The sequence below is a fragment of the Aulonocara stuartgranti genome, assembly GCF_965226115.1.
Source record: "Aulonocara stuartgranti genome assembly, chromosome: 4".
NCBI classification, from domain to species: Eukaryota; Metazoa; Chordata; class Actinopteri; order Cichliformes; family Cichlidae; genus Aulonocara; species Aulonocara stuartgranti.
The window spans coordinates 36,201,174-36,227,729 of NC_138942.1; the positions used below are offsets into that span (position 1 = coordinate 36,201,174).

The following is a 26,556-nucleotide window of genomic DNA, read 5'->3' on the forward strand; positions in this document are numbered from 1 at the left end:
CCGGAGCCCTGGAGTCGCATTCACCGAGGGGAGGAGAGGCACGCTGGAAGACTGACGTCAGCCAGGAAGTTCCTGTGGATTCGCGGTCTGTCTTTTCTCCTCGATGAATGACGATTGGCGGGACTCGAGGCTGATATTACACGCTAAGCAACGCCAAGTAAGTTTAAAGAGGCCGACTCTATAACCGTGTTGTTGTGCAGTCTCCGCCATTTTGTGAGGCGTTGAGAAGTTCGCTGCTTTGTGGAGCGAAACCCGGGTTCCTTGCTACTGTGTGCAGCAAGAGGTTCCTTACCGCTTTGTGGGGTAAGAGGTTCCTCGCTACTTTGTGCAGCGAGAGGTGAGTTCTCCGCCGCTTTGTGGGGTGTTGAGAAGTTCCGCGGGGTCCAGATTGTGCTGGACAGTAGGCCTATTTTGTGTTATTGTCATTTTCGTCGTCGTCTCGTTGTTGTTGTTGTGTGTGAGTGTGTGCGGAGCAGAACGCGTGGTGTGTGACGTCAGCAGCTGTTGTTGTTATCATGGGTTTCTAAGCAACCAAGAGTGAGTCGGAGGGAGACAGACGTTTGTGCTGGACTTTGCTCCTGGCAGCACAAAGTATTTATGTATAAAAGAGAGAGAGCGACGGCTCCACAGCTGCGCGGGTGCACGCGAGCGCGGTCGCGCGGGTTTCACGCGGACCTGAGCCGTGTGGTTAATCGCAGGCTTATGTTAGAAGTTTTCAGGAAACACACCAGCCTTGAAGAGTGTGTGGAAAAGGCCAGCCCACATCAGCAGCTATGCTCTGGTGAATGGCTTTCCCCCCACCCCTTGCTGACACAAAATGTTTATTCTTTAACTTGCCCTGATCGACAGCAGCCTGTGTGCCAGACCATAGATTTAATTGAGGTGGATAGTTGTTAAAAGTAATCTGCATTAAGCTTGTGGTTGCTTAAATTCAGTACAATGACATATGAGGAGAAGTGATATAGGCAAATATTTAAACTAATGAAGTGCATAGAGGCACTTGACCTGTGTGAAAGACTGTCGTCTTATTATGAGCCATTGTTGAGATATGGAGCACACCTGTGAAAACAACTAATATGCTGAACCCTGTATGAAACATCTAAAGGTACATGATGGAGAAGCTGTATTGAATATGAAAGTGTAAGACTTTGCCGCTGTGGGCAGAGCATGCAACTACTGTGTGATGTTGCGTTGCAGGTTTTTTTTCTGAGCTGATGAGCAAGCTACACATTATCAGATCGAGAGCTGTCTGAGAACTACTCAAAGAAAGGGAAACAGAGAGTGTGCAGCGTTTCCATGAGCAGTTTTCCTGCATCTTGACTCATGTGTGTGGAGTGTTCATAGCATCAGCATCATGTTTTTGTTTATTTGTTTTGTTGGGTTGAAAATAATTAAATAAACGTGTGATCATATTTATGGATCATCATGGTATCATCAGCCATGTGATTTATTTATGCAGATGAAAAAGTGAGTGTGAATGTGTCTGACATCACAGTGTTTCTGTGCGCTGTGTAAAAGTAATTGCCTCTGATTGAGAAGAGAATTTATATTGTAGAAGAAAAATAATCATAGGAAAAAGGTTTCATGTTGATCAGCCGAAAAACAACTACAATGTCATTTTCTGCTTTTAAGAAAGGATTGTTCACACAAAAACACAGAGAGAGAGAGAGAGAGAGAGAGAGAGAGAGATGTGTGTTGATTAAGCAGTGATGATAATAATGAACATGTCTTAGTTTGTCACTTTCAGGTGAAAAGCAGACCTGAATCAATTTTCCACATGCAGCAGTCGGAAGAAAGTTATATTTCAACATCATTGGAAACATGCAGGCCAAGTTTCTGGCTGACTTATTTACAGCGCCATGTGTCTCTCAACCTCACAAGCAAGCAAGCTCTCACTCCTCCCTGAAGAATGCAGCTCCAAAGAGCAATAACATGATAAAGAGACAGCAGCAAGTCCTGAACAAAAAGTCCTAGCAAAGCAGCAGCAATGTGGACAAACAGCATCAGAGAAGAGCAAACCCATCATCCTGACTGATCGGATGAATGGCACTGTGTTTCCAACAAGCTGCAACTTCACTATACATGTGAATAAAACTTTTGAGGAGAACTGAGGAGACTGTTGGAGTTTGACATTTGCCACCTGTGGAGTAAAATGGCAAGAAGAGACAGTGGAACACAGGACAAAGCTGAAGGAGAACTGCCGGCTATTGGACTGTTGAAGTGGGAGAGGACAAAAGAGTGAGATGACAACAGAGTGAGAGTAAGTGGAAACACAGAGGAATGCTGTTATTAAATGTGGGAAATCAAAATTTGGGTTAGCAAACCTGGGGAAAAGAAAACTGACTGCTTAAGTTGGAAAATTGAGACGGAGTCTGAAACACTGCGAAAATAGAAACATATACAAAATCACACACACAAGCAGAACATGCATTAACCCTACTGAACTCATGAAGATTAGACAACATCTTAAGCGTGTGAGTTTGTTTATCATCTTGTCCAAATCACTTAGTGTGATGCAAAGACCAGTGGACTCATAGCACATTAGTTAAGAAATGATTAAATAATAGTAGAGAAGTGTGTAGGAAAGGCAGCTTTTAAGAACATGCTCTGCTGGATATGCAGCTCCACAGACATGCATTAGACCTGCCTAATAACACAAACACCCATGCAATGAAAATTAGCTTGTTATCTTTCATCAGTGTTAAAATAGTGTCAATTTAGCAGACACTTGTTATCAAATACTGAATTTATCCAAAAAAAAAAAAAAAAAAAAAAAAATTGACTCTCTAGGTTGCAGGACAACAGTTTAACTTTTGTGGGAAAAAGGATCCTGGTTTGAGCAACCAGTGATCAGACAATAAATTTAGTGTTAAAATGGTAAATTGGGAGAAGCTTCCTGCTTGATTGAGCAGCACAAGTAATTTACTGTATGAGGGGAATTGTCTTTTGTGATACTATTTGAACATGCTTTTCTGTCGTCCTGTCAACTTAGTGAGTTAATAGCTGATATGCAAATTAGTTGATCGTTTTAGATTAATGAAAGGTGACTGAATTCTAGCACGAGTGAATGAGATGTGTTGGAGTTTGTTGTGTTAAGTGGAAACTCTAAAACACTGAGTTTCCTGTTTGATGTGCGAGTGAATCTTGTATTTAGATACACAACTCTGAATACGTCAGAACAAACGTCTTTTGTGAAGTGCATGACAGCATGTCACATGTTTTATGATGAAGGGGAAAAGGAAAATTGAATAAAATAGATCTGTGGCCTAAATGAGTGAAGAGCACAGACCTGGTGATTAAACTCATAGCTAATATGACATTAGGGTTATGTTGTGTGTTGTGCAGCTGATGGTTGGTTTGGAGTGAATCTAGCTGATGATTCTTCTCCTGTTGTGAAGTTGATGAGGAGTTTGTGTCATGACTTAACAAGGCCTTTTTATTTTGATACTTTCACAGTGCACTGAAAGTTTGGTTTGATAATCTCTGTTATTTTTCATTTTTATCTTTTGAACAGGCACTGATTTTGTTTGTCTATTTCTTTTCTTTAAGCAGATCTGCACGTCAGGAATTAAAAGTGCTATACGACCGGTCGAGAAAGCTGATACAAGTGAGTTTTCTCCACATTGAAATGGGCTCAGGAGAAAGCCACTTATTTGGGACAATTATTAAATGAGTGTCCCAGCCTAAAAAGGATTCAGCGATGTAATCCCATCTAAAGTTCTTTTTCTTTTCGACATGACGTCATTTTGCTGGAAGTGGAAACTAAATGCGACGACAGGTTCCACTATCAGCAAAGAATGAATGAATGAATGAATGGAAATAAAGAACAAACTGACTGACTGGTAAAAGCTGACAGGACTTGACCACGACTCAAGGTTAACCTCCACCTAGACAGGACAAAAGGGTGGATGAATTTATGTGTTTTTGTTACAGGAGCAGAAAGATGACAGCAACATTCGCGGTTGCATGACGATTTAATCTTTTAAATGCCATTTTCTCTGTCTGTGAATTTACTATGTGTGTGTCATCCACTAACTTGTGTTGCTCACAGACATTACTGTGAGAAAGTGTACACACCTGCGCAGCGCTAACATTTACATTTCTTTTTACAGCAGATGATTAATCATGTGTTTGATCATGTGATTTATAAGAGGATTAGTTAATGTTTTCCTACTACAGGATTTCTGGGTTTATATGTGACTGTCATTCTTTCCACAGCTAGGGTTGGCTACCTTTATGGTGTTTTTATGGCACCTCTGGAACCTGTTGACCTGTGTCTGACCACCGTCTGACCACAGTCAATGTGTATTGCTAATGTTTGTTTTTCTGAGACTGCATGTAGAAGATTCAGCTGAAACAGACAAGTGACATGAGTAAAACAAATAAGAGGTTACGGTGTTTCTGGGAAAGTTGAATATGGGCTCTTAGCTGGCCACTTTGAGCCCATAGGGATATATGAGTGGGGTGACTTTGCTTAAGGGCGGTCACCGATTACATTAATGTTAACTGAGCACATGGGATGATCCATGTCTGAGGCGAATTATGGTAATGATAGTGATTTAATGATTTGAGAAAACCTGCACATGACACTTGTCTTGCCCGTGCTGAATGCTTATTACTCTTTTGATATAATTGTTTATACGTGTGAAGTGTGATTTTATTTCCAGATCTTGTCTTCCAGGCCATGATGGCCAGTTTTTAAGACAGGGATCCAGGTTTGGTGAGTTGACGCATGGGAGTGTCCATGCGTCAAGAGGTGGAGTCCAAGGATTAACATTAAACAATGTTTACTATTATTGTTGCAGTGATTTGTGTGATTAGCCGTTTATTTACAAGTATTAAATCTATGCAAGTGGTGCATCCATGTTCAGATGAGGCTTTGATGGCCTATTAGTGAAGTTCACTGAACTAAAGAATGTGGTTTGATGATTGTTGACATGCTCTCCAAATAGAAGTCTTTCTGAAATACAGGTGCAGCAGTGAGAAGCGAGAAACATTCCAGGCATAGCCCAGGCAGTGGTTGAGGTCAAAGGTCAAGCTGGTTGGGGCCCATCATGAGATCAGACCTTGGAGCCACAGCAAGGACCATGAAACTGCCTGCAAAATAGCGGAGAGACCCTCCTGGATTTATCAGAGCCTGTAAGGGGATTTTTATGAAATACAATATAATCAAGTGTGCCTTATATTCAAGTGTTCATATATTTTCACATAACAAAGCCTATTGTTAAAGAGAACATGATGCATTCTTTACTTCAGTAGCTGTGATGTCAGATAAAGCATGATATACGTCTGTATACTTTACTCCAGTGTGTAAGGTCAAGATAAGCTGAGCTAATGCCTAAACTCTCCCCGACTTCTTGCAGAAAGAGGAAGTACTATGTAACCTGCTTTGCCCTATAAATAAAGCAACCAAGCCTGCATTCGGTGTGTGTGTCTTCTCAGAGGCATTCACCCGTGCGCATGTTTTATAAAACTCTGAGTCGGTCTGCAGTGTCTTATTTCTCTTATTTGTGATAGAACAAATGTCTTCCCCTGACAGAGCCACTGCAAAGAGGTCGAGGTCCCAGGAAACCCCAGAACCCTCAAGACAGCACAATAGAGAAATCTCACACTTGGTTGTTTCAGTGGTGAGGGGGGAGTGCTGATTGAGCCCCCGTAGGGTAAGCTCGCACTTCAACCTCCAGCCTCTGATCAACTCTAGGGCAACCAAGTGCGAGGCGTGACGGCTGAATCAGCTGAACCAGGAGGAAGGCAGAGAAGCTGAGTGTTTTGAGACAGATCCAGCAGGGCCAAAATCAGGACTATCCATGACGAGAAGGAGTGCCTGAGAGGATCGTCCACAGGATGGGAGCTGAGGCCAGGAGAGAGACTTCAGGAGGATCAGAGATCATCTTCAGCAGCGTTGGGACAGGAAAACTCGAGGGATGAGGGGAGCATGCCAAGCTCCATCGACAGCGCAGAAGGAGTTCGAGGATGACATCATGATTCTGAGAAAAGCACAGGAACCAGAAGCTATGGTGGTGATGACAGCAGTTTCCTATGAACATCACCTAATGCGGTGCCACTATACTGTGCATACGATGACACTCTGAAGGCTGCTGGGATCATAACAGTAGTAAGATAATGGAACCCTGCACCCTTTCCACAGAGGTGTTTTCTGCAGAGTATGGACAATGAAGGAGTCATAAATATCCCCCTCGCAGGACGAAGGCCTGAAGTGAGGTAATGGGAGGCCATAAAACTAGAGTGCTGAGAGGTCTGCAGCTTTGGAAATAGCTGAGACCCATGTTGACAAACAACAAAACCAACTGGTATGTTTGAATGTTTATTCTACGTACATTTGGACTCTGGTCCTATGGACAATGATGGAAACAACTGGAAGAGACATTCATGACGCCCTGCAGAACTCAAACCACTCTGCAGAGAGACATGTGATTTGCACACCTGGAGGAAGCATCACCAAGCTGAGATGTTTTTGAAAATGTTACTTTCTTATTTTCACTATTAAATTAACAATTTCTTTGGTTGCTCGTAAGATGCAGTTTGCCGTTGGACGAGATCAATGAGGACTGGGATAACCGCTAATACATTTGTTAAACTGTGTACTTTTACAGTAATTTAGGGTGATTTGACATATGCTGAATATAACAATGTTTGCATTGAAACTGTCAGACATGAGGTATTCGTAACTGGGGACTTTTCAAGCATAAACGTCAATAAGGGGGGAATGTTAGAGTTTGTATTGTTGATTGTCATTTATGCTTAGAAACATTTACTCATATATGCTTAGAAGTATATAATCATTGGTAGATTGAAAGGATGTCTCATCCTAAAAGAGGTCTGTATTAACTCTGTGTGGAGGGGGGGTGCGTACATTCCTCTGCACAGTGTCCTGGCATGGATCACACCCCCTAGGAGAGTTTATCTTTGATTTATGGTATAGCAAGCACACGTATATCTGTTTAAGTATAAGAGCCTTTTGTTAGATGGACCCAGACGTCCTGGTACAAGCTAGCGCCAGAGTCTTCACAGGGTCACATCTTGACCTCACACAGATCTCTCACACACACCCACATACACACACACACACACACACACACACACACACACACACACACACCCACATACACAGGCAAGGTACTCTTTGTTTGTATGTAGACGTCATATGTTAATGAACCTATGCATATTCATGTAACCTCAATAAAAGGGCAGTGGTACGGGAGAACGGACGAGAGCAACTGGGGTCAAGCGAAGGGACAGCGCTTTGTCCGGTTTTCTCCCGTGCACGAGAAACATGAAGAAGCTTGCCTATTTGTGTCTTGCTTTGCAGTGTAATTATATTGTCTTCAACGTTCCAGCGGATAGGTACAAGCTACAAACCTATCACATGTGTTTTTAGTTACACTTGTGTTTGAATCCTGCAGCTTATCACACATTTGATTTCCATGAGTGACGACTGCAAGTGGCCAGAGTGAGGACAGACTGAGGGAGCCACTGCTGCACATCATCTGTGAGGCTTTGCAGCCCTGATGATCCACCAGGACAAACTCAGCAGTGTGTGAGGAAGAGGAGGAGGAAGAGCCAGCAGCACAGAAATGAAGCCCAACAATCATGTTTCACAGTCCTGTGGTCTCAGCCTCAGATACTCATCAAATCACACAGAGCTCATGTAGAAACAAATGAACTAAATATGTTCTCCTTCATTTCTGTCAAACAAAGCTGTATGAAACGTTTCCAGCTGTTAGTATCATGGTTGCTAGGCAACCTGGGCAGCGCGACGGAGGCTAGACGTCCCATTTCACGAGCCTACGAGCCTCGCACTTCGGCCTTAGCGGCCTTTGAGTACGCGGCCCTTGAGGACTTTAAAGCTGCAGAACCTGAATCGGGATACAGCCATGATGATCTCCAGCCTCGTGCTCGCCAACATTCTCACCTGAGTTAAGAAGACGATCACTGAAATGGTCTCAGCAGGTCCTTTGATGACAGCAATGAAATGCAGTGGTAAGGCTTTTTGGGGATTAAGTTCGTTTTCATGGCAAAGAAGGATGATGCAGTTCATCTGATCACTCTTCATAACATTCTGGAGTGCAGGCAAAATGCTATTATAAAAACTTAAGCAGCAACTTCTCCAGGTTCCAATATTTATGCAATTCTCAAACCTTTTGGCCACGACTGTATAACCTCTTCTGAAGTTTAGTGGATGTTATACATGGTTATGCTCAGGATGTGTCGGCCAGTTTCCACTGGAAACGCCTTTTGGTTAAACTGTCAGCGAGGAATTTGCATTTGCACTGTTACATTTTTATATAACTTTAATGCACATAAACAACAGCTGCTTGTTTCAGTGAAAATACATTGATGGCTTTTTAATAAAGTTGTGCAGCTGTAAAGTATTTTGTCTGGTGCCAATTCTATCGTCAGCTACATCGTTATGGCAAATGTTCAGATGTATATGGTGATAAATATCTTTGGTCATATGGTCCTGCTCTGTCTGTCACCTTCTGTGTTGAGCTCATTGTTTCCTCTGTAGTGGCTGAGCTGAGTCCAAGTAGCTGAAAATGTTCCTCTGCTGCTCCGTCAGACTCTCCTCCTCCTGCTGATCAGCTGGGACACAAAACAGATCTTTGTTAGGCTCCACACTGCACTGAAGAGTCAAAGTGTCTCATATGTTCATCTGACAAGTAAAAGAACACATTTTTGTTTCCCGAGGTGGGCAACTTGTTGGAAACAAACACAAAAGCTTTGAGCACTGATACCTGCCATTGCTGGCTTTGAAAGATGCAACGCCAGCAATGTGGATTGTCAAGACTCAAACCAATCATCAAGCAAAGACAACAGGGATCATTTGTTTCTGTTTATTTAGCATTCACAGCATTTGTAGTTGCCTTCTGTGCAGGGGAAGTCCACGCACACTGTGTGGTACCGCCATCCGCAGAAGGTGCATTCAACCTCTGTAAGAGAAACGAGATTGTCTGAGACTGAAATGATATTCACTAAAGAAGTGGGGATTTGTAAAACTTCACATTTTGATCCGGGACGTACTCTGCATGAAAACAAGCGCTCACTCTTCCTGCTCAACAAATGACAAGGGCGGAGCCTTATACCACGTGATACAGAAGCTGTGCCGTGTGATGCTAAAATTAGCAGGGAAACAACAACGGAGAGCACGTCAGGGATGACGAGAAAGTGACAGGAGAAAATCCGTCCCGGTCAACCACCCAAACATCAATAACGGGAACCTTATACAGCGCTTCCCTATACACGTCGAACGCCCGCAGGCACAAAGACATCACGGAGGCTATCACTTATCACCTGACCAAAGATATGGCTCCATCAACACTGTGCAAAACGAGGGATTTAGGAAAACGATCAACACCCTAGACAAACGCTACACAGTGCCGTCCAGCAACTATTTTTCTATTGTTGCACTACCTGCTCTGTACACGCAGCGTCGAGCAACGGTGGAGACGGAATTTCAAGCAGGACAACATTTTGCTGCAACAACAAAACGTGAGACATTTGTTGTTTTATGTTTATTTATTGTTATGAGAGAATCATGATCTCAATTCTAAGCCAAAAAATCGTGATTCTCATTTTATGCAAAATCGTGCAGCCCTAACATTAACACAAAACTATTGTTTCACCAGAGAAACACACATGAAGAGAGAGAGAGAGACAATAACAGCTACCAAACAGTCGTCATAATTCGTCACACAATGAGAAAAGGACAAATCAACAAGTAACAATGACTAGTTAATATTAAAATCTGTAACATAATGTATTGTTTGGAGTTTAGTCTGATTGGTTCAGGATGAGCTGCCATTATCCAATCACACGTCTGCTTACCTGCATCTTTTCTCTTTTTTCTAACCTGAGCACCTGATGGCTTTGAACTTTTGTTGTCCATCTTCCATTGGTTTGAATTTTGCGCTCCAGTACAAACACAAATCCCCCAACCCGAGGATCAGCACAATAAACCTAACAGCAGGCACGTGCAGAGGGGGGGGGGGGGGGGGGGCTAGAGGGGCTTGAGCACCCGCCCCTTTCCTGATGGGTGCCCAAGGTGCCCTTTTGTTGAGGCTACTTTTTTTTAAAAAATTATTATTATTTTTTTTTTAATGTGTGTGTGTGCGTGCGGAGTCTTGTCTGTGCCCCTCAACAATAATATTTAACTATTAATCACAGTTTTGCTAAATAAAAGGATCTGGCTTGCATCAGTCACATGATCACATTTAACCAATGATCGCCCTTGACGGCAGAACGTGCTGGTTACGAGCCGGGAACGAGCTCACAAAGAGCACGCGCATTTGTTGCGGTCCGGAGCTGTAGGAGAAACACAAGTTAACTCAGAGACACAGACTGATGCGACAAAACCAGTAAGTAGGTGTACAGCGTACACTGTAGTGTGTAGCACACAGGAGTATTAGCTTATTACGTACACGTTGGTAAGCTGTCTTGTTGCAACTGACGAACTGAAACAAACGAGCGTGCTGTGTGTGCAACAGCGCGACAAACATTACCTGTCCTTTTATTAACTGCACAAGTAGTGCTGGTCATAGCTGCTGGCTACCTGTGTAAGGCTGTCATGGGTCTGTAGCTCTGTCACCGTTTTAGGGAACATATTTAGTTTTAAAGTAAGTTTCCGGGCTTTTCCTGCCTTTCTGGAGGGATTATATTTCACTAAAAAACGATCTAATATGCATGTCCACATAATTATGCATTATTATAATTATAATATATTAAAAAACACAAGCTTTATTTTAAAGAACATACATTAAGAAGCAGTTTATATTAGATTTATATTTTAAATATGACAAAATTTGGATTTTACAGCAGTAAAATGATTGTATCTCTACAGTTTAAACATGTAATAAGCTTTGCCCTGCACAGAGTGGATAGTGAAACAAATGGAATCATCATAAATACATTATTTCATATTTATTACTTCCCCCTCCTCTTTGCTTTATTATTGTAGCTCTAGTAATAAATAATAATGTAAGGATTCTGGATCAGCACCGTGATGCCCATAGTATATACAGTATTCTGAAGAAGGTCTAACATGTCACTGTGTGTGCGTGCATGTGTGTGTTTTATTTAGATGGATTTTAAAAAAAAATATTACTCATGATATAACATTGTGCAGACATGGCTGGTAAGGACATGAGGAGGAAACAGTAGGAGCTGTGTGAGGCTACTAAAGGCAGGGCTATAACATTTTTCTGTCATCATTTTATTATAGATTAAGTGCAGGAGTTGTTAGGTGTGGATAATTAGATTATAGTTTATTGCAATAGCAAGTTGTGCCTTGTTCTCAGATAGACAGCAAGTGGAGAGTGATATATGAAATGATGGGATGGAAGGAAGAAGAGAAGCAAAGAGTGATTCACAGGCAGAGCCTAAATTATTTCTCACAGTTTTTTGTGTCCTTATGGTTCCAAGCGCTGTCACCAATCTTTGCATTTTGTTATTATCTCATGACACTTGTTTAATCAGCTACCATCTCTCCTGTGGACTTTTTAATGTCTACAGTGTCAGACCAACACAGCCCTGCCCTCATAGCTGGACTGGCCATCGGGCATACCGGGCATTTGCCCGGTGGGCCGCTGGCGATTTTTTGTTTTTATGGGCCGACCGATTTCTTTTTTTTTTTTTTTTTTTTTTGGGAAGGGTATAAACAATGAAAGGTGTTGGATTGGCCAATTGGTCATGATCGACTCTGGGCTGGACCAATTACAGCCGAGGAGGTCGGATGCACCCTCCCCCTTGTTTAGCAATCTTATAGACGAACTAAAGAAAATGGAGAACAAAAAAAGGAAAGGAGGTGCCGAAAAAATTAGGGCCAAAAAGAAACAAGCCCTTCAGGCAGACGCTGCCAAATGTGTGAAAATTACTGAATTGTTTGGTGGTAGCTATGGCAGAGCTTCCACAGATTTAGCAAGATCAGCAAGTGGTGGAGGCCAGCAGGTGGATAAGGGAAAGGGGAGGCAAGAGGAGGAGAGACCCGAGGTGGCCGCCGGTCATAGAGGCAGAGGAACTGAACTTCAGGTAAGAAGTTATGACCTGCTGTCTATCTGTGTCAGATATAAACTAATTTTAGTTGTAGTTTGTTTTCGTTGTGGTGACTTTATACAGTCGCTTAGAATAACTCGTACAGCGTAACTAGCATGACAGAGTTTATATACTGCTGGGCGGGTGCTATGAAGTTACTGATAGTAAATTTTATTTTATGCTTAAGGTTAGTTTCTCAAACTTCTCAAAATCTTAACAAATTGTGCCAATCCTTACATGTTGCACCAGGCTGATTTATCATCAAAAGTGGAGAAGTCTGTGACAGAGGAGACAGAAGAGCAGGAGAGAGAGATGGAAGAGCAAGAGAGAGAGATGGAAGAGCAGGAGAGAGAGATGGAAGAGCAGGAGAGAGAGATGGAAGAGCAAGAGAGAGAGATGGAAGAGCATGAGAGAGAGATGGAGCAAGAGAGAGAGAGATGGAAGAGCAGGAGAGAGAGATGGAAGAGCATGAGAGAGAGATGGAAGAGTAAGAGAGAGAGATGGAGGAGGAGAGAGAGATGGAAGAGCAAGAGAGAGAGATGGAAGAGCAGGAGAGAGAGATGGAAGAGCAAGAGAGAGAGATGGAAGAGCAGGAGAGAGAGATGGAAGAGCAAGAGAGAGAGATGGAAGAGCAGCAGAGAGAGATGGAAGAGTAAGAGAGAGAGATGGAAGAGTAAGAGAGAGAGATGGAGCAGGAGAGAGAGATGGAAGAGCATGAGAGAGAGATGGAAGAGCAGGAGAGAGAGATGGAAGAGCAAGAGAGAGAGATGGAAGAGCAGGAGAGAGAGATGGAAGAGCATGAGAGAGAGATGGAAGAGCAAGAGAGAGAGATGGAAGAGCAAGAGAGAGAGATGGAAGAGCAGGAGAGAGAGATGGAAGAGTAAGAGAGAGAGATGGAGCAAGAGAGAGAGATGGAAGAGCAAGAGAGAGAGATGGAGCAAGAGAGATGGATGGAAGAGTAAGAGAGAGAGATGGAAGAGCAGGAGAGAGAGATGGAAGAGTAAGAGAGAGAGATGGAAGAGTAAGAGAGAGAGATGGAAGAGTAAGAGAGAGAGATGGAGCAGGAGAGAGAGATGGAAGAGCAGGAGAGAGAGATGGAAGAGCAAGAGAGAGAGATGGAAGAGCAGGAGAGAGAGATGGAAGAGCAAGAGAGAGAGATGGAAGAGCAGGAGAGAGAGATGGAAGAGCAGGAGAGAGAGATGGAAGAGCAAGAGAGAGAGATGGAAGAGCAGGAGAGAGAGATGGAAGAGCAGGAGAGAGAGATGGAAGAGCAAGAGAGAGAGACAGAAGAGCAGGAGAGAGAGATGGAAGAGCAAGAGAGAGAGATGGAAGAGCAGGAGAGAGAGATGGAAGAGCAGGAGAGAGAGATGGAAGAGCAAGAGAGAGAGATGGAAGAGCATGAGAGAGAGATGGAGCAAGAGAGAGAGAGATGGAAGAGCAGGAGAGAGAGATGGAAGAGCATGAGAGAGAGATGGAAGAGTAAGAGAGAGAGATGGAGGAGGAGAGAGAGATGGAAGAGCAAGAGAGAGAGATGGAAGAGCAGGAGAGAGAGATGGAAGAGCAAGAGAGAGAGATGGAAGAGCAGGAGAGAGAGATGGAAGAGCAAGAGAGAGAGATGGAAGAGCAGCAGAGAGAGATGGAAGAGTAAGAGAGAGAGATGGAAGAGTAAGAGAGAGAGATGGAGCAGGAGAGAGAGATGGAAGAGCATGAGAGAGAGATGGAAGAGCAGGAGAGAGAGATGGAAGAGCAAGAGAGAGAGATGGAAGAGCAGGAGAGAGAGATGGAAGAGCATGAGAGAGAGATGGAAGAGCAAGAGAGAGAGATGGAAGAGCAAGAGAGAGAGATGGAAGAGCAGGAGAGAGAGATGGAAGAGTAAGAGAGAGAGATGGAGCAAGAGAGAGAGATGGAAGAGCAAGAGAGAGAGATGGAGCAAGAGAGATGGATGGAAGAGTAAGAGAGAGAGATGGAAGAGCAGGAGAGAGAGATGGAAGAGTAAGAGAGAGAGATGGAAGAGTAAGAGAGAGAGATGGAAGAGTAAGAGAGAGAGATGGAGCAGGAGAGAGAGATGGAAGAGCAGGAGAGAGAGATGGAAGAGCAAGAGAGAGAGATGGAAGAGCAGGAGAGAGAGATGGAAGAGCATGAGAGAGAGATGGAAGAGTAAGAGAGAGAGATGGAAGAGTAAGAGAGAGAGATGGAAGAGCAGGAGAGAGAGATGGAAGAGCAAGAGAGAGAGATGGAAGAGCAGGAGAGAGAGATGGAAGAGTAAGAGAGAGAGATGGAGCAAGAGAGAGAGATGGAAGAGCAAGAGAGAGAGATGGAAGAGTAAGAGAGAGAGATGGAAGAGTAAGAGAGAGAGATGGAAGAGTAAGAGAGAGAGATGGAAGAGCATGAGAGAGAGATGGAAGAGCAGGAGAGAGAGATGGAAGAGCAAGAGAGAGAGATGGAAGAGCAGGAGAGAGAGATGGAAGAGCAAGAGAGAGAGATGGAAGAGCAGGAGAGAGAGATGGAAGAGTAAGAGAGAGAGATGGAGCAAGAGAGAGAGATGGAAGAGCAAGAGAGAGAGATGGAGCAAGAGAGATGGATGGAAGAGTAAGAGAGAGAGATGGAAGAGCAGGAGAGAGAGATGGAAGAGTAAGAGAGAGAGATGGAAGAGTAAGAGAGAGAGATGGAAGAGTAAGAGAGAGAGATGGAAGAGCAGGAGAGAGAGATGGAAGAGCAAGAGAGAGAGATGGAAGAGTAAGAGAGAGAGATGGAAGAGTAAGAGAGAGAGATGGAAGAGCAGGAGAGAGAGATGGAAGAGCAGGAGAGAGAGATGGAAGAGCAAGAGAGAGAGATGGAAGAGCAAGAGAGTGAGAGCCAGGGCATCGATTACTTTGCTCGCCCTGAACCTGCCATATTACAGGCCTTCTTAGATTACCACCCACAGCAGAACAGTAGCAGTGCAGTTGTGATGAGGGTGTTCAGCTGTAAAGATGGCACCAACAGGAAGTGGCTTACTTATTGCAAAGAACGCCATTTATTGTTCTGCTTTGTGTGTCTGGCATTTGCAAGGCTGACTGACACCAGCACATTTATAACAGGCATGAGTGACTGGCGACATATACATCTGCGCACAGAGGAACATGAAAAGAGCAATACACACCAGACCTGTGCTGAAGCTTTTTTCTTAAGGTGCTCAAAAGGCAACATCAGGAGCTTGTTTGCTGGCAGTCAGTTGTCAGCTCACAGAGCACAAGTGAAAAAGAGACGGCAAGTTTTAGAGCGTATAGTGGATGTGATCAAAGTACTTGGGAAGAGGGGACTCAGCTATAGGCATGTGGAGAATGAGGCTGCATACACTTTAGGTGATAACACCATCGATCATGGTACTTTCTGGAACTGATTGTGTTATTAGGCAAGTATGATATGTGCCTTGGAGAACATTTGAATGACTGCATTGAAAAAAGCAAGAAGTTGCATCAGACCAGTGGATCAAGAGGTAGAGGATCTGTCATCACCCTACTCTCCAAAACAACTGTCAACTCAGTGATTGATGCACTTGGCCATCTCCTTCAAGAGAGCATCGCCAGTGATGTCCAGAAAGCTGGGATGTTTTCTGTTCAGCTAGACACAACCCAAAACATCACAGGTTATGATCAGTGTTCAGTAATCATCAGGTATGTTACTGAGTCTGTGCAGGAGAGGCTTGTCTCCATAGTGAGGTGCAAAGCATCCACGGGGCAGTACTTTGTAAACTTGCTTTCCAGAGTTTTAGAGCATCTGAATCTAGACAAGGCCATGTGCATTGGGAATGCAACAGATGGTGCTTCAAATATGCAGGGCCAGTACAAAGGCTTTTCAGCACTTATGACTGCCCAGTCTCCAACTCATGTGCATGTGTGGTGCTATGCACACATACTTAATCTTGTGATTCCTGACATAACACAAAGTGTCATTGAAAGTGGATCACTCTTTAATTTACTTAATGACATAGCTGTGTTCATCAAGGAGTCCTATCACAGGGTTAATCTGTGGGAGAAACAAACCGAAAACACAAGACACAGACGCCTCAGTCCAATAGGTGAGACACGGTGGTGGGCCAAGCATGATGCCCTCCAGAAAATCTTTGGACATTTTGGAAAACCAGATGATGGCCTCTTCGTTGATGTAGTGCTGACGCTGGAAGCCATTGAAAAGAGGGAAAAAGAAAAGCCAGCTGTTCGTTCCAAAGCACGAGGCTTTAAAGAGTGTCTCTTGAAGCATGAAACTGTGTTAACAGCACAGATATTTCTTAGAGTGTTTGAGCAAACAACTCCTCTGTCAAAGTACCTCCAGTCAAAGGGGATGGACATTCTCTCTGCCCATCATATGGTGACTGCCACACAAGATGGCCTCAAAAGTATTGCCAGGGACTTTCCAACTGTGAAGACAGCTGCAGACACATTTGTGAAACAGACAAATCAAAAACTAGAGGAGAGGGAGAACAACACAGACATGGAAGTGGAGGCTGAACTACCTAAAAAGAGAGCCAAAAGGAGAAAAGGCATGGCCGGAGAGATGCCTGAAGATGAGTTGCAAATCAATGCTGAGAAATCATATGAGGTGAAAGTGCACAACATCATCCTGGACACAGTTATTGAAGCAATCCACAGACGATTTGTCATGCATGGCCCTCTTCTTGCCGATTTGGCATGGTTGGACCCCAGGAAGTTTAGCCAGGTCAGAACAGTTTCTCTTCCAAGTAATGCATTTCAGAACCTCAGCGCCTGTCTACTTAAATTTGACAGCAGGGCTACAGTTAATAACCTTCAGTCAGAACTGAAACGTTTTGCTGAACAGTGGGAAAGGCTTAAGACATCACATGTAGATGAGTACACGACCAGAACAGCAAAGGACAGATCTGAAGAATGGGACGAAGAAATTGAAATTGTGACCGAAAGCTGTGGTTCTTGCAAAAATTGCCCACTGTGCTGCTATCAAATACTCAGGCGGTTCAACATGCTGTCTGATGCCTATCGTCTCCTTGGGCTGGCATACAAGTACCTGCTGACCCTCTCCCTCACTCAGGTTGCCTGTGAAAGAACGTTCTCTACACTCAAGTTCATTAAAAGCAGACTCCGAAGCAGCCTGTCTGCAAACAAGCTGGAGATGTTTATGCTGATGGCCACTGAAAAGGACATTCTCATGTCATTGGACTCTGACATGGTCATTGACAGGGTAGCTGAGAAGAGTGACCTGCTGAGAAAGCTCCTTTTGTAACCTGGTGAGGTGAAATAAAAATGAGCAAAACATTCCTAATTATCTATTGTTAATATTAAATTCAGCTTTATTGTTATTGCCTAAATGAATACGTTTAGTATCTACCTTCACTTCAAACAAGTCAAGTGATTGGTAAATGCTTAGAATTTGTCCATCTTAATAGATAGAATAAATATGAGATTGGAGTATTAGGCATTTATAAACATATATTCTTACAGTCTTAATCTGTCATTGTTTCATTTCAGATGCTGTCAGTCATTTTAGGAGGACTGAAGTGTGTTCATTTTAAGTAAGTACTATATGGAATATGATTCAACCATTTTTCTAGAGTAAGCATACCAGTACTGTCATCGTCTGAAAAAATCTATTAAGTACAATTCTTTCTCAACCTTCACTGTCTGTCCTTTCACTTCTTAAAGGTTTCCATGTCTTAAGATATGTTCAGTGTTGCTGCTGTGGAAGTGTTGTAGGTGACCTTTTATTGATGAGTGAATAGTCTTTGGTGATACAATTCAATCATAATCTGTCCTTTATAGATTTTAATATTAATCTAATCTTTATTCCTTTCTGTCCTGTTTGTCAGGGTCTGATCATACATTGTTTGTTTAAGAGGTTCGAGACCATTCAACTTTTTAAGTTCATCAACGTAAGTACTGGTGTATATGATTCCTCTAATTCCTTTCTGGAATAAAGATGCCAGTACTGTGATCATCTGAGCAAGTCCATCAATTGCCATTCACAGTTCTTTGTCCTTTCACTTGTGTCCTGTTTTTCAGGGTCCCATATAATTTCTTCAGAAGTAAGTACTGTATATGATGCCAGTATTTTCCCATATTTTCTAGATACTGTATTAGTACTGTGTGTAAAATGCCATCAAAAACTCAATTAAGTGTTATTCTTATTCTTCTTTCTCACCTTTCTTTCGCTGTCTCCTTTCATATTTAAAGGTTGCTGTGTTAACAAAATATATTGTGCTACCATGCTGTTTTCTATTGTTTTGGTAAATAAATACTTTATGAAAATATCCCTAAATCTGTCATTTATTAATTTTAATATTAATTAATGATCATGTCTCACCTCTAGTGTTCTTGGTCTTAATTTCAGGTTTCTACCATGTGTTGTAGATAGTTCAGGAGGTTAACTCTACCAAGCAGTCTTTTTGTTTCCGCTATGTACTGTTTAAAATCCCGAATAGGGAGAATGGTGTAGGTTTAACTTTATTAGATTGATACATATATACCAACAAGGCAGTGTACATCAAAGCAGTTGTTTTCATGCAAAGGCTTTATGGTTTTTCCTATAGCGATTGACAGACCACGTGACTTTGCGCATTGCATGCCGGGAACTCCTGGCAAAACAATCCAAGTACCGCATCAAATACAAGCATTTGCATTTGCAGCACCGCAAAACGTTCATTCTCCGGTTCCAATACCTTCTTGTTTTTTCTTTGCCGCACAAAAAAGGAATGTACAAAACGACGGAGAACAATGCCGGTCCGTACAAAGACAGACTCGACGAAAAGACAAAGAAAAGATACGAGGAAAAATCAAAGGAGTGAAAGGGTCAGACCCTTACGAGCACACAGAGGGACAAAAGACGTCAGCGTGCTGCCCAACTTTCACCACGCTCAAATTTATAATTATATGGTTCTTGGAGTGAGTGCATACACTCATGAAGTTTAGTAACTTCAGGTCACTGCAACAAGCCCAGGTACAGTTTACCGACGGATGGGTACAGGACCTTGAAATGCACCGAAAGACCATCGTACGAACAAAGGTAAGTTTACCTTTGTTCGTCTCACAAATCGTCGTCATAAATACACATTCGTTAACAGTGTATTAATATAACCTTTGAGCTCAACGGTAATTAATTAGTAGTGGAAAAATAATTGTAATATTTGAGCCATTTCTGCTGTCCAACTACTTCTTACAAAATACATTTTTAATGTTAATTAGATTTTTTTTTACGGCATAAATAAAGGTTATATAAAAGTCACTGCCACAGACTGATTGCGGCTTCTACCTTGTTACACTAATGTTGTTTGTTGCTCAGTATGACTTTATGTCATCCATGAGGGATGCATTTGACATATGTTTCACATATTATAGCCCAGCAAGTTACTTATAGCAATTTAAATACGAGCAATCAGTTTCTTTGCAAATACCGGAAATCAGTTTTTGGCAGACAATCACTTTTTGGCACAACACCGGCTATTGCAGTTAATAATACAGCAGCTTCTTGCCATTTTTTGTGTTTCTTTTTATCGCTGTGTAACTGAGTTCAATTGACACCCTGCATGCGCTAGTACCGCTTGCCAAAAGTTCCCAGAATCCTTTGCGGTTTTATCCATGAATGACATCACATTTTTGGTGGGCCGGTCTCCAGTCAAAATGCCCAGGCCGATTTTTTGTCCCAGTCCAGCCCTGCCTGCCCTCCAGCACTATCCACAGCAACCCCTCAACAGCAACATTGTACCCATCAGGTAAAGCATCGGCTACGTTTGCTTTGCCTTGTTGCCCATATTAGACTCTTGATGAAAGTGTGTTGTTGTTATTCAGCCTGGTTCAATGTGCCCCTTTTTAACTTTGAGCACCCGCCCCTTTAAACCTCTCTGCACGGCCCTGCCTAACAGACCTACACCTTAGTTCACAGATTCACTTTGTCTAAGGTTGATTTCTGGGATTTCACACAACCCAGGATTCAGATCGTGAATCCATGATGGGCTTGGATTTACATCATTATAAATGAAATGTGCTCTACTTGGAAGCAGCCGGCCCCGCCCCTTTTGACGGGTTGTGTGAGACTTTAAATCATCACACTGTAAATTATAAATTTAAATTGTTATTGATCCTTTACCCTGAGTCCTAAAGTGTAGATTTATTTTCTTACTCTTCTTATATTTGTTGTTTGTTTACTTGCACCGCTGTAACTGCAGCCTCGTCGTCTCGTCTCTCTATATGCTGGACTGTCTGTAGCGGAGATGACAATAAAGTTTACTTTGACTTCAGCAGCGCGCAGGCGCACCGAGGGCTCTCGCGCTCACTTTATAGAATTTAGAAAAAACATGGGTGCAGATTATAAGTCTGTATCATAATATCTGTTTGCTGTTTTTATTTTGTTTTGCGAGTTGGTTATTAGATGCCGCTCCAGCCAGCCAGAGACTCCCCGCCGCCCCGCGCTCTCCTCCCTGTGCCGCCAGCAGCAGGCGCACCTCGCAAACGGAGGGCGCCCTTACTCCCAGCAAATGGCTGATAGAAAACCGATCGGTGCCTACGAATTTCCCAATATGCGCTGGCATGACGTCGGGGAAGCATGGGTACGACCGATTATTTTATTTTTTTCTTGCCAATGCCCGTGATGCCCCCCCACCACGATGCATTCTATTGGTTTGCACACTTACACACACCCAGCTGTGGTTTCCTGTTTTGCTGGACTCTGGAGAGCCCCGCCTTTAACGCTCTTCTCTCACAGAGAGCAACAGAAAACTTGGAAAAACTCCAGATTGACTGAACTCAGTTCAAAGTTACCTTGACACCTTTAGATGTGAGACGTAGTGATGGTCCGCTTGAAGCTGACGCTCCGGTGCGTGTGTCAGAAAGATCAACGCGCTGCTTCAGAAGCACCGTGTCGAGGCTTGATTCGTTTGGCCAGAGTCACGTGATCAGTGACGTCTGAAGCTTCGTTTAGAACGTACCTTTTTTTAAATCGAACTTTATTGAAACACAATGAGTATACAACATACAAACAGATGAAGTTTACAAAAGAACAGAACATGAACATACAGAACCAGGAGTAAAAAAATGATGATATGAGGAGGCGAAAAAAATCTACATATAAATATTGTTCTGAGAGGCTTTTTGTTGGTTGAGTCTGAAATTGATTGTATGTACAATTCATATCCTTATAAAACGGCAGAAATATGGTGTTTTATTAATAAACTTACATTTATGGATATAAAATAGCTAAAAGTATTAACAAATTTTTTATAAAAAAAACATTTATCATTCTTCCTGGGGAACTTAAAGAAACAGAATAAAACATTTTCCCATCGTAAAGAAAACTCCCTTAAAATATAGACAATAACAAAACTGCTAAATTCTTCCAGAATCTCTGTGTAGAGGAACCAAAAGAGATGTGCCACAGTTTCTGGATGATCCCCAGAGAAAGTTCAATTAGTATTTATGTCTCTTTTAAATGTTACCATATAGTGACTGGCTGGGTCACATTTATGAAGAATTTTATATGAGATTTCCTTCACCTTGTTCACAATTAGATATTTATGGGATCATCCAGACTGTCTTCCAGGTGATATCTGGAACATGTCGGTTCCAGTAAGATATTCTATATATGGGAGAGACATGATATCTTCTTGGAATAAACTACGTATTCTCTTATTGCTGTTACCAAGTTCCTGTGAAAAGCAGATTTTTCCCACTGCTGACTCAGCTGGATCAGGGAGAGTGACTGAGGCAGATATTGAGCTGTCAGTGTTTTTATATAACATTAAAGTCCCTGAGGGTATGGCACCAAGCACCACTGAGAATTCCCCAACACTGACGGGAAAATTATATAGTGTAAGGAATTCATTGTAAGTAAGTAGTACTCCCTCGTTAAATTTTAGGTCTTAGTGGCCGCCATTGTTGGCAGCTGAAATTTGGCTGGGCCGCGCTATGAATTCTGGGATATGGTGGGGCACGAAGGACACACCCGACCCATCCTTCAAACTCGGGGGAATGAAGGACGCATTTGAAGGAGTCGAGGAATCGGGACAGCCTTCGTCGCCTGGCTGTGACGTCATCGGCCTTCAAATGCGGCCTCCGGAGGATGCAGCCGACGTTTTGGGACACAGCTTGTGTGTCTTTGTTGGTCATGTGACCTCCCAGCGACTACACATGGAAATGAGCAGTTTAGCTCAAATCTGGCAGGTTTCCATCGTCTGTTTTTGTCCTGATGTCCATGAACATGAACACTGTCCCTGTCAAACACGTCCAGATAATTTGATCCAGTGTTGTTCTTCTTCTGTGGTGTTTATGATGGAGCAGCAGCTGCTGATCCTGATGTCCTCCACCAAGGGGGCAGCAAATTCAGCTGACTGTCATCATTTATTAATTTTATCTTGCAGGGTTTTTTTCAGCAAAACAAATGCTGCAGACAACCTCAATCATACTGTTGTGCTTTATTGCTCCAGCCGTCCTGTAAACGAGTCCCATCTTGTGGCCACATTTGGTAATGTTTCTGGAAACTAGCTTTACTATGAGCCAGTGATGATTATTTTTAATGAGACTGTAAGTGTCAGGGCTCTGTGTGCGGGCAGGCGGAGAGGAGGATCCAAACGCAGGACTCAGACACTAACTTGAAACTCAAAGACCTCAGCTTTATTGCTGGTATGAAAGCAAAACATGAAGTGAACATGGAATATGCAGAACCGAAACACAGGCATAATCTGATGGTACGACGTGACACCTAGCATGGGAAAACACAGGGCTTAAATACACAGGGTAGTAATGAGGGAATGGGCCACAGGAGGGAGACACAGCTGGGGGAGATCAGGGCTAACGAGACGGGGGAGCTAAGCTGCACACACTAACATAAGACAAAGACTTTCACAATAAGACAGGAAACAAGAAGTACTAAACCAGATGCAGACATGACACAGAACAGAAACTGCAATACACATGAGAACCCAAAACCTAAGAACTGATCCCTCACCAAGAATAACAGAAACAGATCCATAATGATAATAATAAACAAAGCACCAGGGCCCTATTTCAGGAAGCCGGTTCAGAAAACTCAGAGTGAAAAACGATACTCAGGGTTGAGTAACCCCGAACTGTCCAACTCGGAATATTCAGTTTCAGAAAGGCTGATAGCAATTAGTTCAGTCAACGCGGAGTTGCTTTAACCCCAAGTTAGGCGCGCGCACGAGGATACATAAAGCCCTGATAAGCGGAGCACAGATTAAGCGAGTCACCATGGAGACGGAGAGAAAGAAGGCGCGGTCAATGTATTTTACAGCGCTTGACGCCGAAATTCTGATGGCAGCATATGCCGATAACATGCAAATTTTGCAGAAAAAAAGTAACACAGCCTCAGCTGCAAAAGAAAGGGAGCATGCATGGCAAAACATAGCCGACAGAGTCAATGCGTGAGTGTTAATTTAAACATTGATCTAGGGATTTCCACCCATTTAACACGTTATTTTATTATATTTTATTTTTTATTTTATACATTTTATTTTGTGATGATGTGAGCTGTTAGATTATTCTGTTATTATATGTTACCTTATATATGTAATCAAAGTAGTTGAATTAGAATACTGCTGTAGATCACATTATACCCTTTAATATAGAGTGTGTGAGCTGTATGTAGTTTAGTTCTCGTTATACTTTTGAGTTAAAAGAACATATTCACATATTAGTTCATTAGATAAATGTGCATCACTCTGTATCCTTGATCTGCTGGGAATGTGTTACACTTGACATGCTTAATTGTTGAATCATGAAGAGAAGGTTGTAAGCAGGAGACTCTGTGTCTAAAGTAGAGATGGCACGATACCACTTTTTTATGTCCGATACCGATATCATAAATTTGGATATCTGCCGATACCGATATGAATCCGATATAGTGTTTTTTAATCAACAAAACTGTTTTTTAAATATCTTGCTGCATTTTGTATAAGTTCATACTCAAGTTTAAAACAACAACTACACTAAAGCTATTCTGTTATACCTGTATGCAAAAAAAAATATTTCATAGTTCAGCAATACTGATCAATCTAATAAACTTAAACCTACACCATCCTCCCTATTCTGGTATTTTAAAGAGTACTTAGCGTAAATATTAAGCAACCTAACTAATAGGGTTCCAACTCCCAGCAACAACAAAAATAAATAAATAAAAAATAGGGAACCACCCCTCACGCTCCACCTCATGATGCTTAATCGACGTAATCAACCTTAATTTGATGCAGTGTGAAAAAAAATGCACAGAAATCAATTATTTTTCAAGAAATATTAAATAGATTCAACATCTTTCTTCAACAAAATTGCAGACTGCACAGATGGTACCTTCCCAAAGTAAAAAGTACTATAGCTTACTAGGGTGTATATATTAGACTTAATAGTCACTATATACAGTAATTGACTTCTATTCATTTTACATCAAATTAAAACTTTGGGTGTCAGATAATTATTTATTAAAAGCTCGACATTTTAAATGAGAATAAGAAAGAAAAGTATGTCTTTGTGCCCCCTTTTCCCTGTTAATGCCCTATCGGCCCCCCTGGCTAAACTTTGCTAGATCCGCCCCTGCACAGTTACCAGCGTCAGCTACGTAGAAAAAGATCCTCGAGTAGAAAGTAATATTAAATAAATTCTAACAACAGCTTATCAAGCTTAAACGTGCTGCTGTTGTTCAGCCGCTGGTTTCCTCTTTCTGGTGCAAAGTGGGCCAAAAACAAACCAGAGAGACGGACTCGCGACAGAAAAGCCGATCAGCTGATCATTAAGCAGTTTCATGATTGAAGTCGCAGCAAGAGGAGGCAGTCGCTCCATATATCGTTTGGTAAGCTTAACGCTGGAATGCTTTACAAACATTCAGAGATGGACTTACACACTTGCTTTACTTCTCTCGGGGATAACTTTGTCGGAGATGAAATGCCGGGTTGCTAGCGAAGCTCCACATGCTATCCAGACCACCGACAGGTCCTGCATGCCACAGCCGCTCTATCACGTGATGCATACTGCTCCGACGTGCTAACGTCGTTCTGAGGTGAGTTACGGCGTGTTGCAAGTTTTGTGAGGTGCTTTCGTGATATTTAATGGATCGGATTACATTTTTTATTTTTCTCCGATATCCGATCCACTAATTTAGGTCAGTATCGGACCGATACCGATACGTAATATCGGATCGGTCCATCTCTAGTCTAAAGACAGGGGAGATAGACAGACCACATTCCATACCCCCACCTTACAGAAAGCAGAGAAACAACTGCCGAGGTCATAACTTAGGCGCTGTAACAGAGAAAGAATGTGATGTTTTTGCTTTTACGACTAGCTGGGGGCCACTAGAGACTATAAAAAGCTGAGCAACCCGTCACCATTTTGAGACATGCTGTCGAACCTCTGCAGGCATCTCTCCCGTCCGGACGTTGTAATGCTCTGACTGTTGAATTGTATGGAAATAAATGATTGTTGATTGAGCATTTATACACCGAGTATTGTCCTTCCTTCAGCCCAAAGATTCAAAGAATTGGGTGATTTCAACAGAGCACAAGTGCAACCCAACAGGCCCCAAACGTTCCTGGCAGCAAGTAAAAATGAAATATAAAAATATAGTCCAAACAGGTGAGGTGTAATTGTATTATGAGCCATAGTGCTTGGTCTGTTTGTCCGATGTAAATCAATTGCAGTTAGAGGCTACATTAATTTTCTTTCTGTAAGCACTTATTGAAATTATCTGAGCACATTACAAGTACATATTTGCTTACTCTGTATGCTCAAATGTCACCCGTTATAGCCAACAGAAAAAAAGTGGAGGCCCGAAAAACAGGTGGGGGTCCTCCACCACCACCACTCACAGAGCCTGGCCACTTGGCTTCCACATTTGTGATAATGTTGGCAGCATCACATATGATCTTCACAGTGCAGAGAACACAAATTAGCATCCATTACTATAATGAAATGATTTGTTAGTTTGAAATGCTACAGGGAACTATGTACCTGTACATTAATGCTGTGGAAAGACTTCCTGTTCACATAGTCTCCTTCATTTACTGAAGGAGCAATGATTGGAATGTGAGTGCCATCTGTACAGCCAATCACGCCTGGGAACTTTTATACACTGAAAATAAATGTAAAATTTAAGTAGTAGTTCAAGTAGTAGTTCAAGTATCACCACATCATGAATTGAGTTTTGTTCATCCTGATACCTGCAATTTTGTGGCATCCCTCTTTGATAAATCTTGTGGGTCTATGACCGGGGAACACCACAAACGAGTACAGGAGACGTTTCAGTGCAACTGTAACATTCCTGACTGCCCGACAGACGGTAGCCTTGGAAACGTGCTCAGCGTCACCAATATTATACAGAAAGCTCCCGTTTGCAAAAAACCGAAGTGCAATACAAATAATATGTACAGAACTGAGAGAATGTCCACGATGTGTCTTATGAGCAATATTAGGCCTGAGGATGTTATTCAAATAAATTATAGATTGTGCTGAGAAACGGTAACGTTCACACAGGAAATCATCAGGAAATGATAAAATGTCC

General features: G+C 42.4%; 1 protein-coding gene and 1 long non-coding RNA gene across 6 annotated transcripts in view; one reads left to right on the forward strand and one right to left on the reverse strand.

The window, feature by feature from the left end:
- LOC309705030 overlaps nucleotides 1–21,086 on the reverse strand; it is a 26,466-nt gene extending 5,380 nt beyond the window's left edge. Inside the window, exons 1-2 of the long non-coding RNA XR_014276439.1 lie at nucleotides 20,814–21,086; nucleotides 8,499–8,604 (exon numbers count right to left, since the gene is read on the reverse strand). This is a non-coding gene — a long non-coding RNA (uncharacterized lncRNA). The remainder of the gene's footprint in view (nucleotides 1–8,498; nucleotides 8,605–20,813) is intronic.
- Nucleotides 15,849–18,668, forward strand: LOC309704971 (uncharacterized protein). 5 transcript variants are annotated; one of them, XR_014276409.1, is made up of 4 exons: nucleotides 15,849–17,575; nucleotides 17,870–17,932; nucleotides 18,063–18,085; nucleotides 18,234–18,668. XR_014276409.1 is itself a non-coding variant. In XM_082530524.1 (3 exons), the coding sequence occupies exon 1, from the start codon at nucleotides 15,862–15,864 to the stop codon at nucleotides 17,284–17,286; it is 1,425 nt and encodes a 474-aa protein (XP_082386650.1). In that variant the 5' UTR covers nucleotides 15,849–15,861; the 3' UTR covers nucleotides 17,287–17,290; nucleotides 17,532–17,575; nucleotides 17,706–17,822. The 5 variants fall into 5 exon arrangements, 2 of the variants coding, with proteins under 2 accessions (XP_082386650.1, XP_082386649.1); XR_014276410.1 differs by having other exon boundaries at nucleotides 15,849–17,290; nucleotides 17,532–17,575; nucleotides 18,063–18,668; XR_014276408.1 differs by having other exon boundaries at nucleotides 18,063–18,668.
- Nucleotides 21,087–26,556: the final 5,470 nt, after the last annotated feature.

What these genes read in the sequence shown, in the direction of transcription:
- LOC309704971 (XM_082530523.1), top strand. Translation starts at nt 15,862, where the DNA reads ATGCAGGGCCAGTACAAAGGCTTTTCAGCACTTATGACTGCCCAGTCT.